The sequence below is a fragment of the Pleurodeles waltl genome, chromosome 3_1, assembly GCF_031143425.1.
Source record: "Pleurodeles waltl isolate 20211129_DDA chromosome 3_1, aPleWal1.hap1.20221129, whole genome shotgun sequence".
NCBI lineage: Eukaryota > Metazoa > Chordata > Amphibia > Caudata > Salamandridae > Pleurodeles > Pleurodeles waltl.
Genome location: NC_090440.1, coordinates 517,466,163 through 517,479,569, shown reverse-complemented (window position 1 = coordinate 517,479,569; position 13,407 = coordinate 517,466,163). Strand labels below are relative to the sequence as shown.

The 13,407-nt window shown below is 46.7% G+C and overlaps 1 protein-coding gene across 8 annotated transcripts in view; it reads right to left on the bottom strand.

The window, feature by feature from the left end:
• MEF2A (myocyte enhancer factor 2A) overlaps window positions 1–13,407 on the bottom strand; it is a 455,794-nt gene that overhangs the window by 144,983 nt on the left and 297,404 nt on the right. For 6 of the 8 annotated variants that reach the window (XM_069222772.1, XM_069222774.1, XM_069222773.1 and 3 more), the window contains exon 6: window positions 3,311–3,370. The exons of the other annotated variants lie outside the window; for them this stretch is intronic. In XM_069222772.1, coding sequence (XP_069078873.1) covers window positions 3,311–3,370 — 60 coding nt within the window. The remainder of the gene's footprint in view (window positions 1–3,310; window positions 3,371–13,407) is intronic. 8 annotated transcript variants of the gene reach the window in all.

The window sequence follows — 13,407 nt, the reverse complement described above, 5'->3', positions numbered from 1 at the left end:
TCATTGACAGACCTGAAGCGAAAAGCCACCACTTCTGGACCAAATAGTAAATAATAATAATGAAAGCCACCTAACCTAGAAAAGGTAACAAGGCAACAGTGCACCCGCACAATGCGAAGAAAACACCCACTATGAAAGTATAGCTGGGTAGAATCCCACCTGCAGAAAGGGAGAACACCTTGAAGCGGCAGGTGTGAAAACCCACATAGGGTCCCGAAGCAATATAGACCCCAGGGAAGGTAAAAAAAAAAAAAATAAATAACCTGCCATTGACAGTATAAGAAAGAATAAGACCTGCAGAAGGCAGGAACTCCCCACCGGGTGCTACTGTTAAGTGGAACAGACACAGGAAAGAGGAGTGAGGAGGCACGAGGGTGGAGAAGAGTCCAAGCCACTATAGCCACACCTATTTCAGACACCTAGCTGTCCTTTGTAGAAAATTTGAGCAGCTTGATAAATGGGTGGTAGACACCAAACATCTCCAAAATCATGTCTCCCAGAAGGCCAAATATGGGGGGATTCCCCAGAAAGCAGAGTGAGGGTGTCGGAGACAACCGGCATGACTGGCACCATACTCGACTGTCACTGAAAAGGCGATGTCTTGACGTCGGGAGGGGCAAAGTGATATCAATCTTTGCCGCCGTGACGTTGCTGGAGTCGGCTGATCGGATACAGACGCCGAAGGTGGAAGGGCTGTGCACACGCACCATAATGGCTTCGACAACGGAAGCAGAAGGCCTTACTGAGGAAGAGGGCGAACGTGCCGGCGTGGACACAGTCAAGGCACTTTGTTATGGTGCTTACCGAGGCACCACATACAGATAGAGGGGGTCCATGGCTGACATTTATCGCCCACAGGACTTACAGGGTTTGAAATCTAAAGACAGACAGAAAAAAAACACATTGTTCTGTTGACGAAAACATTGAAGTAAGCTGCAAACAGCCGTTGTTCGATCCGCGTTGCAAGCATGGAAAAGCAGGAACTGTCGTCGGGTAGAAGGTTATACGGACTCCATCGACGTCACATCTGGCAGACAATATCAGTACGGAGTTGTGCGAAGCCCTCTTCCGATGAACAGACGGAAAAGATTTCTGCATCCAGTCTCACACCTGAAGAGGATTCTAAAGTAAGGAATCTGCTGCTAGATGTCTTTATCAGACATTAAACTATAATAATGTGTTAATGCTTAAAAAAAAAAAGTGGTCAGTCAAAAATAATTCTAACCGATTTTATAAATATTCAAACACTAAAACACTTTACATATAGAGCAAGCTTCGCACTAAGTAATCTAAGTGGTCCATACAGGGAGTGCAGAATTATTAGGCAAGTTGTATTTTTGAGGATTAATTTTATTATTGAACAACCACCATGTTCTCAATGAACCCAAAAAACTAATTAATATCAAAGCTGAATATTTTTGGAAGTAGTTTTTAGTTTGTTTTTAGTTTTAGCTATGTTAGGGGGATATCTGTGTGTGCAGGTGACTATTACTGTGCATAATTATTAGGCAACTTAACAACAACAAAAAATATACCCATTTCAATCATTTATTATTACCAGTGAAACCAATATAACATCTCAACATTCACAAATATACATTTCTGACATTCAAAAACAAAACAAAAACAAATCAGTGACCAATATAGCCACCTTTCTTTGCAAGGACACTCAAAAGCCTGCCATCCATGGATTCTGTCAGTGTTTTGATCTGTTCACCATCAACATTGCGTGCAGCAGCAACCACAGCCTCACAGACACTGTTCAGAGAGGTGTACTGTTTTCCCTCCTTGTAAATCTCACATTTGATGATGGACCACAGGTTCTCAATGGGGTTCAGATCAGGTGAACAAGGAGGCCATGTCATTAGATTTCCTTCTTTTATACCCTTTCTTGCCAGCCACGCTGTGGAGTACTTGGACGCGTGTGATGGAGCATTGTCCTGCATGAAAATCATGTTTTTCTTGAAGGATGCAGACTTCTTCCTGTACCACTGCTTGAAGAAGGTGTCTTCCAGGAACTGGCAGTAGGACTGGGAGTTGAGCTTGACTCCATCCTCAACCCGAAAAGGCCCCACAAGCTCATCTTTGATGATACCAGCCCAAACCAGTACTCCACCTCCACCTTGCTGGCGTCTGAGTCGGACTGGAGCTCTCTGCCCTTTACCAATCCAGCCACGGGCCCATCCATCTGGCCCATCAAGACTCACTCTCATTTCATCAGTCCATAAAACCTTAGAAAAATCAGTCTTGAGATATTTCTTGGCCCAGTCTTGACGTTTCAGCTTGTGTGTCTTGTTCAGTGGTGGTCGTCTTTCAGCCTTTCTTACCTTGGCCATGTCTCTGAGTATTGCACACCTTGTGCTTTTGGGCACTCCAGTGATGTTGCAGCTCTGAAATATGGCCAAACTGGTGGCAAGTGGCATCGTGGCAGCTGCACGCTTGACTTTTCTCAGTTCATGGGCAGTTATTTTGCGCCTTGGTTTTTCCACACGCTTCTTGCGACCCTGTTGACTATTTTGAATGAAACGCTTGATTGTTCGATGATCACGCTTCAGAAGCTTTGCAATTTTAAGAGTGCTGCATCCCTCTGCAAGATATCTCACTATTTTTGACTTTTCTGAGCCTGTCATGTCCTTCTTTTGACCCATTTTGCCAAAGGAAAGGAAGTTGCCTAATAATTATGCACACCTGATATAGGGTGTTGATGTCATTAGACCACACCCCTTCTCATTACAGAGATGCACATCACCTAATATGCTTAATTGGTAGTAGGCTTTCGAGCCTATACAGCTTGGAGTAAGACAACATGCATAAAGAGGATGATGTGGTCAAAATACTCATTTGCCTAATAATTCTGCACTCCCTGTATACTGATTGAGGGGATTAATAGCAGTCCTCTAAAATAGGTTTCAACTTTGGGCACCTCAGAGCACATTCTATCAGATATTCTTCAGTATTCTCTTTTATGTCCTACACGTTCACCAGCTGGCACCGTTTCTCCCTTGATTTAGGCTGCCATATACTGTCACATGTGAGAAGGCACCCCATAGCGTTATCATGCCTTTTGGAGGCCATACAGCCAAGTGGCACAGTGAAATTAAATTGAATAAACTAACTGGCAAGATGTAGAAAGGTGCACAGGTTTGCAAGAAAACAAATGATAATGTTAAAAATGATATGCACACTTAAAATGAAATATTAAGTCACTTTTACAGGGTTATTTCCCAAATGCGTTAATCCTCCAAAATCCAGGGCTCAAGGAAAAGTTTTAATGTTGTGATAAATTATTGAAAAAAGAAGTCTTACTTACCAACTGGACTGCTACCAGCTCCGTTTGACAGGGAGAGATCGGAAGAAGACAACATGCCACCTAACAGAACAAGGATGTATTTATTGCAAACTGTAAACAGACCTATTTCCAGCTAAACGGATCTTCAAAAACGACAGCTAGTACAAATGTTTAGTATGTTTTCAGTTTGTGAGCAATGTGTCTATATGATGGCTTCTACTCATTCAAAAACTAGGGGAAGACATTCAGATGTAGCAAGTAGAAGGACAACCAAACATCACGGAAGGCAGGCATTGTCAATATACCGATAGCGAAGGGGGAAATTGTGATTTCCTAGCCTGGAAATGCAAGCACATTTACAAAAGAGGCCAAATGAAAAATAAATGTCCAGCTCCAGGTGAGGAAACAAGGTCACACTGTCCCTCACTAAGGCCCTTTCTTCCCTCGGTCACGATACTGAGCAAGTTTCTACACCAGATGCTGTAGTGGGACTCCTACAGTGTTAGGCTCCCATGAGAACATAGCCTTCAGAACAGCTATACATGGAAGGGGCAGGCAATTTCTGAATTATGAGGAAACAGTGTAATGCAGAAAACACAGATCTTGTTGATCTGTTGCTTCATGCGTTATTTAATACGTATCTCGAGCAACACACATATTTCACGAAGACGTTGAAGATATTCCAACCAGAACCTACCCAACCCCTTCTGCCTCGTTTCCAGAACCAGACCCTTTCTTGCACAGAACCTACCCCTTCTGAATAATACATTGTATCACTTGTACACATTACATCCATCTATAACTGTTCAATTCGACCTCTCGGGGGCACTTAACACTGGATCATACCATTTCTAAATACCCCCTACCTTTAGCAGTGTAAGATTGATTGATTGTTAATCTAGCATTACTGTTTCTAGCTCATTCCCTCCATCAACTCCGTTACCAGTTGCTGTTCCCTAAAGCTCAGTCCTGCTCCCCTCTCTCTCACTTATACCTACTTATTTGAACCTCCCCACATACCCACCTTACTTTACAGGTATAATGCTGGCTGCCTATGTATCAATGTTGGGCCCTTCATAAACTACTGACGCGAAAAGACAAGGCACATCATTTAAATTCCTAATATTCCTCACCAAAACATTCTTGCTACATCCCAACATCAAACCTTGGATCTGCCTGCTCACCAATCCACCCAAACTCTACCTAACAGTAACTTGCTCTTAGACGATCTGCGAGCAATCGCCTGTTTCTCACTGCTCAAGCCTGGTCTACAAACATTTCCCGACTGGCTACACCAAGACAAAAAAACTATTCTTTTTCCAAACCCCTTCAACCTTGCTCCCCCCTCCCCTCCCACCCCATCGAACTTGGCACCTACCCCCACAGGGAACATAACATATAGGATGTATTTAATCAATGTTTGGCACACCAACTTCTGTTACACTTACTCTTCTGTTGCGTACTCTTGTATGTTCTCTTACACCACTCTTGTTATAATGTACAGTACAGTATTTTTTTAATAATGACAAAACCTACAAATATAAAAACACTATACTGGCTAGCTAAAGCACAATGGTTCTCTGCAGCACAATGGATGTGTAGTAATTTCTACACTACCGTGAATACCTGCAATACAGTGAATATTAATACAATTGATACTCCTAGTCAATAATATCATAAGTATCTGCAATGCAATGGATATCAAAGGTAGAACAGATACCTTCAGTAGAATGGATACGAATGTCACACAGCAGATATTTACAAGACAACTATTATATGTCATATAATGACTAGTGGTGGAAATGGCCCTCTCTGCAAGATCACCCCCAAACCTTTTGCCTTCCTCCTATTTTTGCTGGATTTTTAGGTTGAGCATAGCAGCGCGCAAGTGCTGCTTTCCCGACATGTTGGTATCTATGTGGGCTTTTAACCACACCCACCTCACGCCTATCACTCGCTCATGGGCTTGCCTTTCAAAAATCCTTTGAGGACATTGGTAAATGCTTTACATTTGGCCCTCCTTGGGGCGGTTTTGTTACTGCCTTGGGGACCAACCCTGTGACATGGATAATTGCACATGTGCCAATATGTTTGACTGCGAGTAAACTTCTTTTTCCTTTTGTCGCTCTCCTTCGCGCTCATGTTCATGGTGGCCATGGCGCTTTGGATCAACTTGCTTTTGTCAACTGTTTTACTTTTCATTTATGTGGCAAGAAAAGTCCAGTTAGGAATTTACAATGTTAATAGCTGTAACTCGAGCAAACACAAGCCCCATTGCATTGTAAATGCTTGTTGCTCTTGTTGGCCTTCGGATTCTGTGCTCCTTACCACTGCTAAACAGTGCTAAAATGGTTGTGATCTCCCCAAAACGTGGCTTCATTGGTTTATACCCAAATGGCATATTTAATTTCTTTGTGAGTCCCTTGTAGAGTGGTATGCCATAAACCAAGGTCCTGTAAATGAGATCTTATCAGTGGGCCTACAGCACTTATTGTGCCACCCACTTACGTAACCCTCAAAAATGTGTCCCAGGCCTGCCATTGCAGCCTAAATACAGTGTCACACTGACATGTTTACCTGGCATTTAAAACCTCTTACCAAGCATTAAACTCCCATTTTACTACATATATGTCACCCCTAAGATAGGCCCTAGGTAGCCCATAGGGCATGGGGCAGTATAATTAAAAGGTAGGGTATGCACTTTTGAGTTTTACATGCCCTGGTAGTGAAAAACTCCCAAATGTATTTTTCAGTACTGAGAGGCCTAAACATTTCATAATATAACATTGGGGATTCCTCATTACAATTAATAAGCTGTAATTCCTAAATGAGAGGAGGTAGATAGCTCATGTTTTGCACCTATGAACTTGTAACGATAAATCCCTGTTAATGGTAAAGTCGACTTTATTGTATGCCACTTAGAAAGTTGGCATTTTTCCGCCCTTAGCCCTCTATGCCTGCAGCCTGTTTCAGGTCACATAATTGGGTGCAATTGACAGTTAATACTTTGTGAATTCCCCCCCAGACAGTCTCACAATAGTGGGATTAGCAGAGCCTGAATGGGTCATTAACTGGCTTGACAGGGGAGGGGAGGGTGGCGGGACAGGAGCTAAGCACAGCCCCACCTTTAGAATAGTATACATGGAAGGAGTGAGCAATTTCTTTAACCCCTTCGCTGCCAGGCCTTTTCCCCTTCCTGTGCCGGGCCTTTTTTTGCCTATTTGGGGCAGTTCGCGCTTAGGCCCTCATAACTTTTTGTCCACATAAGCTAACCAAGCCAAATTTGCGTCCTTTTTTTCCAACATCCTAGGGATTCTAGAGGTACCCAGACTTTGTGGGTTCCCTTGAAGGAGGCCAAGAAATTGGCCAAAATACAGTGAAAATTTCGTTTTTTTCAAAAAAATTGGAAAAAGTGGCTGCAGAAGAAGGCTTGTGGTTTTTCCCCTGAAAATGGCATCAACAAAGGGTTTGCGGTGCTAAACTCAGCAGCTTCCCAGCTTTCAGGAACAGGCAGACTTGAATCAGAAAACCCAATTTTTCAACACAATTTTGGCATTTTACTGGGGCATACCCCATTTGTGCAATTTTTTGTGCTTTCAGCCTCCTTCCAGTCAGTGACAGGAATGGTCATGAAACCAATGCTGGATCCCAGAAACCTAAACATTTCTGAAAAGTAGACAAAATTCTGAATTCAGCAAGGGGTCATTTGTGTAGATCCTACAAGGGTTTCCTACAGAAAATAACAGCTGAAAAAGAAAAATATTGAAATTGAGGTGAAAAAACCATCAATTTTTCTCTACGTTTTACTCTGTAACTTTTCCCTGCAATGTCAGATTATCGAAAGCAATATACCGTTACGTCTGCTGGACTCCTCTGGTTGCGGGGATATATAGGGCTTGTAGGTTCATCAAGAACCCGAGGAACCCAGAGCCAATAAATGAGCTGCACCCTGCAGTGCGTTTTCATTCTATACCGGGTATACAGCAATTCATTTGCTGAAATATAAGGAGTAAAAAATTGCTATCAAGAAAACCTTTGCATTTCCAAAAAGGGCACAAGATAAGGTGTTGAGGAGCAGTGGTTATTTGCACATCTCTGAATTCCGGGGTGACCATAGTAGCACGTGAATTACAGGGAATTTCTCAAATAGATGCCTTTTTTACACACACTCCTATATTTGGAAGGAAAAAATGTAGAGAAAGACAAGGGGCAATAGTACTTGTTTTGCTAATCTATGTTCCCCCAAGTCTCCCGATAAAAATGGAACCTCACTTGTGTGGGTAGGCCTAGCACCCGCGACAGGATATGCCCCAAAACACAACATGGACACATCACAGAAAACAGAGCTGTTTTTAGCAAAGTGACTACCTGTAGATTTTGGCCTCTAGCTCAGCCGCCACCTAGGGAAACCTACCAAACCTGTGCATTTCTGGAAACTAGAGACCTAGGGGAATCCAAGGAGGGGTGACTTGTGTGGCTCGGACCAGGTTCTGTTACCCAGAATCCTTTGCAAACCTCAAAATTTGGCTAAAAAAACACATGTTCCTCACATTTCTGTGGCAGAAAGTTCTGGAATCTGAGAGGAGCCACAAATTTCCTTCCACCCAGCGTTCCCCCACGTCTCCCGATAAAAATGATACCTCACTTGTGTGGGTAGGCCTAGCGCCCGCGACAGGATATACCCCAAAACACAACGTGGACATATCACAGAAAACAGAGCTGTTTTTAGCAAAGTGACTACCTGTAGATTTTGGCCTCTAGCTCAGCCGCCACCTAGGGAAACCTACCAAACCTGTGCATTTCTGAAAACTAGAGACCTAGGGGAATCCAAGGAGGGGTGACTTGCGGGGCTCGGACCAGGTTCTGTTTCCCAGAATCCTTTGCAAACCTCAAAATTTGGCTAAAAAAACACATGTTCCTCACATTTCTGTGGCAGAAAGTTCTGGAATCTGAGAGGAGCCACAAATTTCCTTCCACCCAGCGTTCCCCAACGTCTCCCGATAAAAATGATACCTCACTTGTGTGGGTAGGCCTAGCGCCCGCGACAGGATATGCCCCAAAACACAACGTGGACATATCACAGAAAACAGAGCTGTTTTTAGCAAAGTGACTACCTGTAGATTTTGGCCTCTAGCTCAGCCGCCACCTAGGGAAACCTACCAAACCTGTGCATTTCTGAAAACTAGAGACCTAGGGGAATCCAAGGAGGGGTGACTTGCGGGGCTCGGACCAGGTTCTGTTACCCAGAATCCTTTGCAAACCTCAAAATTTCGCTAAAAAAACACATGTTCCTCACATTTCTGTGGCAGAAAGTTCTGGAATCTGAGAGGAGCCACAAATTTCCTTCCACCCAGCGTTCCCCCATGTCTCCCGATAAAAATGATACCTCACTTGTGTGGGTAGGCCTAGCGCCCGCGACAGGATATGCCCCAAAACACAACGTGGACATATCACAGAAAACAGAGCTGTTTTTAGCAAAGTGACTACCTGTAGATTTTGGCCTCTAGCTCAGCCGCCACCTAGGGAAACCTACCAAACCTGTGCATTTCTGAAAACTAGAGACCTAGGGGAATCCAAGGAGGGGTGACTTGCGGGGCTCGGACCAGGTTCTGTTAGCCAGAATCCTTTGCAAATCTCAAAATTTGGCTAAAAAAACCCATGTTCCTCACATTTCTGTGGCAGAAAGTTCTGGAATCTGAGAGGAGCCACAAATTTCCTTCCACCCAGCGTTCCCCCACGTCTCCCGATAAAAATGATACCTCACTTGTGTGGGTAGGCCTAGCGCCCGCGACAGGATATGCCCCAAAACACAACGTGGACATATCACAGAAAACAGAGCTGTTTTTAGCAAAGTGACTACCTGTAGATTTTGGCCTCTAGCTCAGCCGCCACCTAGGGAAACCTACCAAACCTGTGCATTTCTGAAAACTAGAGACCTAGGGGAATCCAAGGAGGGGTGACTTGCGGGGCTCGGACCAGGTTCTGTTACCCAGAATCCTTTGCAAACCTCAAAATTTGGCTAAAAAAACACATGTTCCTCACATTTCTGTGGCAGAAAGTTCTGGAATCTGAGAGGAGCCACAAATTTCCTTCCACCCAGCGTTCCCCCACGTCTCCCGATAAAAATGATACCTCACTTGTGTGGGTAGGCCTAGCGCCCGCGACAGGATATGCCCCAAAACACAACGTGGACATATCACAGAAAACAGAGCTGTTTTTAGCAAAGTGACTACCTGTAGATTTTGGCCTCTAGCTCAGCCGCCACCTAGGGAAACCTACCAAACCTGTGCATTTCTGAAAACTAGAGACCTAGGGGAATCCAAGGAGGGGTGACTTGCGGGGCTCGGACCAGGTTCTGTTACCCAGAATCCTTTGCAAACCTCAAAATTTGGCTAAAAAAACACATGTTCCTCACATTTCTGTGGCAGAAAGTTCTGGAATCTGAGAGGAGCTACAAATTTCCTTCCACCCAGCGTTCCCCCAAGTCTCCCGATAAAAATGATACCTCACTTGCGTGGGTAGGCCTAGCGCCGGCGACAGGAAACACCCCAAAGCGCAACGTGGACACATCCTAAATTTTGGAAAAAAACAGAGGTGTTTTTTGCGAAGTGCCTACCTGTAGATTTTGGCCTCTAGCTCAGCCGGCACCTAGGGAAACCTACCAAACCTGTGCATTTCTGAAAACTAGAGACCTAGGGGAATCCAAGGAGGGGTGACTTGCGGGGCTCGGACCAGGTTCTGTTACCCAGAATCCTTTGCAAACCTCAAAATTTGGCTAAAAATACACATGTTACTCACATTTCTGTGGCAGAAAGTTCTGGAATCTGAGAGGAGCCACAAATTTCCTTCTACCCAGCGTTCCCCCAAGTCTCCCGATAAAAATGATACCTCACTTGTGTGGGTAGGACTAGCGCCCACGAAAGGAAAGGGCCCAAAACACAACGTGGACACATCAATTTTTTTTATAAAAAGCAGTGCCTACCTGTGGATTTTGGCCTGTAGATCAGCCGACACCTGAGGAAACCTAGCAAACCAGTGCATTTTTGAAAACTAGAAACCCAGGGGAATCCAAGATGGGGTGACTTGCGGGGCTCTGACCAGGTTATGTTACCCAGAATCCTTTGCAAACATCAAAATTTGGCCCAAAAAACACTTTTTCCTCTCATTTCGGTGACAGAAAGTTCTGGAATCTGAGAGGAGCCACAAATTTCCTTCCACCCAGCGTTCCCCTAAGTCTCTCGATAAAAATGGTACATCACTTCTGTGGGTAGGCCTAGCGCCCACAAAAGGAAATGGCCCAAAACACAACGTGGACACAACATATTTTTTCACAGAAAACAGAGGTGTTTTTTGCAAGGTGCCTACCTGTGGTGTTTGGCCTGTAGCTCAGCCGGGGGGGGGGGGGGGCAGAAATGCCCTAAAATAAATTTGCCCCCCCAACCCCCACCCTCCCCCGCCGGGAGCGACCCTTGCCTACGGGGTCGCTCCCCCTGCGTGACATTGGCACCAAAAAACAAATCCCCGGTGCCTAGTGGTTTCTGCCCCCTTGGGGGCAGGTTGACCTAAACTCAGCCAATCTGCCCCCAAGGGGGGCAGAAATGGCCTAAATACAATTTGTCCCCCAGGGGAGCGACTTTTGCCTGATGGGTCGCTCCCCATCTCTAAAAAAAAAAAAAAAAAGAAAAAAAAAGAAAAATTCCCCTGGCGCCTAGAGGTTTCTGCCCCCCCCCCCCGGGGGCAGTTCGGCCTAATAATAGGCCGATCTGTCCCCCGGGGGGGCAGAAATGGCCTAAAATAAATTTGCCCCCCAACCCCCACCACCCCCCCGGGAGCGACCCTTGCCTACGGGGTCGCTCCCCCTGCGTGACATTGGCGCCAAAAAACAAATCCCCGGTGCCTAGTGGTTTCTGCCCCCTTGGGGGCAGATTGACCTAAAATTTGCCAATCTGCCCCCAGGGGGGCAGAAATGGTCTAAATACAATTTGCCCCCCCAGGGGAGCTACCCTTGCCTGATGGGTCGCTCCCCATCTCTAAAAAAAGAAACAACAAAAAAAAAAAAACACAAAAAACAAATTGCCCTGGCGCCTAGAGTGTTCTGCCCCCCCCCCCCGGGGGCAGTTCGGCCTAATAATAGGCCGATCTGTCCCCCGGGGGGGCAGAAATGGCCTAAAATAAATTTGCCCCCCCAACCTCCACCCCCCCCCGGGAGCGACCCTTGCCTACGGGGTCGCTCCCCCTGCGTGACATTGGCGCCAAAAAACAAATCCCCGGTGCCTAGTGGTTTCTGCCCCCTAGGGGGAAGATTGACCTAAAATTGGCCAATCTGCCCCCAGTGGGGCAGAAATGGTCTAAATACAATTTGCCCCCCCCAGGGGAGCGACCCTTGCCTGATGGGTCGCTCCCCATCTCTAAAAAAAGAAACAACAAAAAAAAAAACACACAAAAAAAATTGCCCTGGCGCCTAGAGTGTTCTGCCCCCCCCCGGGGGCAGTTCGGCCTAAAAATAGGCCGATCTGTCCCCCGGGGGGGCAGAAATGGCCTAAAATAAATTTGCCCCCCCAACCCCCACCCCCCCCCCCCGGGAGCGACCCTTGCCTACGGGGTCACTCCCCCTGCGCGACATTGGCGCCAAAAAACAAATCCCCGGTGCCTTGTGGTTTCTGCCCCCTTGGGGGCAGATTGACCTAAAATTGGCCAATCTGCCCCCAGGGGGGCAGAAATGGTCTAAATACAATTTGCCCCCCCAGGGGAGCGACCCTTGCCTGATGGGTCGCTCCCCATCTCTAAAAAAAGAAACAAAAAAAAAAAACACAAAAAAAAAAATTGCCCTGGCGCCTAGAGTGTTCTGCCCCCCCCCCGGGGGCAGTTCGGCCTAATAATAGGCCGATCTGTCCCCCGGGGGGGCAGAAATGGCCTAAAATAAATTTGCCCCCCCAACCCCCATACCCCCCCCCCCGGGAGCGACCCTTGCCTACGGGGTCGCTCCCCCTGCGTGACATTGGCGCCAAAAAACAAATCCCCGGTGCCTAGTGGTTTCTGCCCCCTAGGGGGCAGATTGACCTAAAATTGGCCAATCTGCCCCCAGGGGGGCAGAAATGGTCTAAATACAATTTGCCCCCCCAGGGGAGCGACCCTTGCCTGATGGGTCGCTCCCCATCTCTAAAAAAAGAAACAACAAAAAAAAAAAAAACACAAAAAAAAAAATTGCCCTGGCGCCTAGAGTGTTCTGCCCCCCCCCCGGGGGCAGTTCGGCCTAATAATAGGCCGATCTGTCCCCCGGGGGGGCAGAAATGGCCTAAAATAAATTTGCCCCCCCAACCGGCACCCCCCCCCCCCCCGGAGCGACCCTTGCCTACGGGGTCGCTCCCCCTGCGTGACATTGGCGCCAAAAAACAAATCCCCGGTGCCTTGTGGTTTCTGCCCCCTTGGGGGCAGATTGACCTAAAATTGGCCAATCTGCCCCCAGGGGGGCAGAAATGGTCTAAATACAATTTGCCCCCCCAGGGGAGCGACCCTTGCCTGATGGGTCGCTCCCCATCTCTAAAAAAAGAAACAACAAAAAAAAAAAACACAAAAAAAAAATTCCCCTGGCGCCTAGAGTGTTCTGCCCCCCCCCGGGGGCAGTTCGGCCTAATAATAGGCCGATCTGTCCCCCGGGGGGGCAGAAATGGCCTAAAATAAATTTGCCCCCCCACCCCGCCCGGGAGCGACCCTTGCCTACGGGGTCGCTCCCCCTGCGTGACATTGGCGCCAAAAAACAAATCCCCGGTGCCTAGTGGTTTCTGCCCCCTTGGGGGCAGATTGACCTAAAATCGGCCAATCTGCCCCCAGGGGGGCAGAAATGGTCTAAATACAATTTGCCCCCCAGGGGAGCGACCCTTGCCTGATGGGTCGCTCCCCATCTCTAAAAAAAAAAAAAGAACAAAAAAAAAAAAAAAAAAACAAAAATTTGCCCTGGCGCCTAGAGGTTTCTTCCCCCCCTGGGGGCAGATCGGCCTAATAATAGGCCGATCTGCCCCCAGGGGGGGCAGAAAAGGCCTTCCCAAAAAATTGCCCCCCCTGGGAGCGACCCTTGCCAAAGGGGTCGCTTTGTTGCGTGACATTCGCGCGCAAAAACA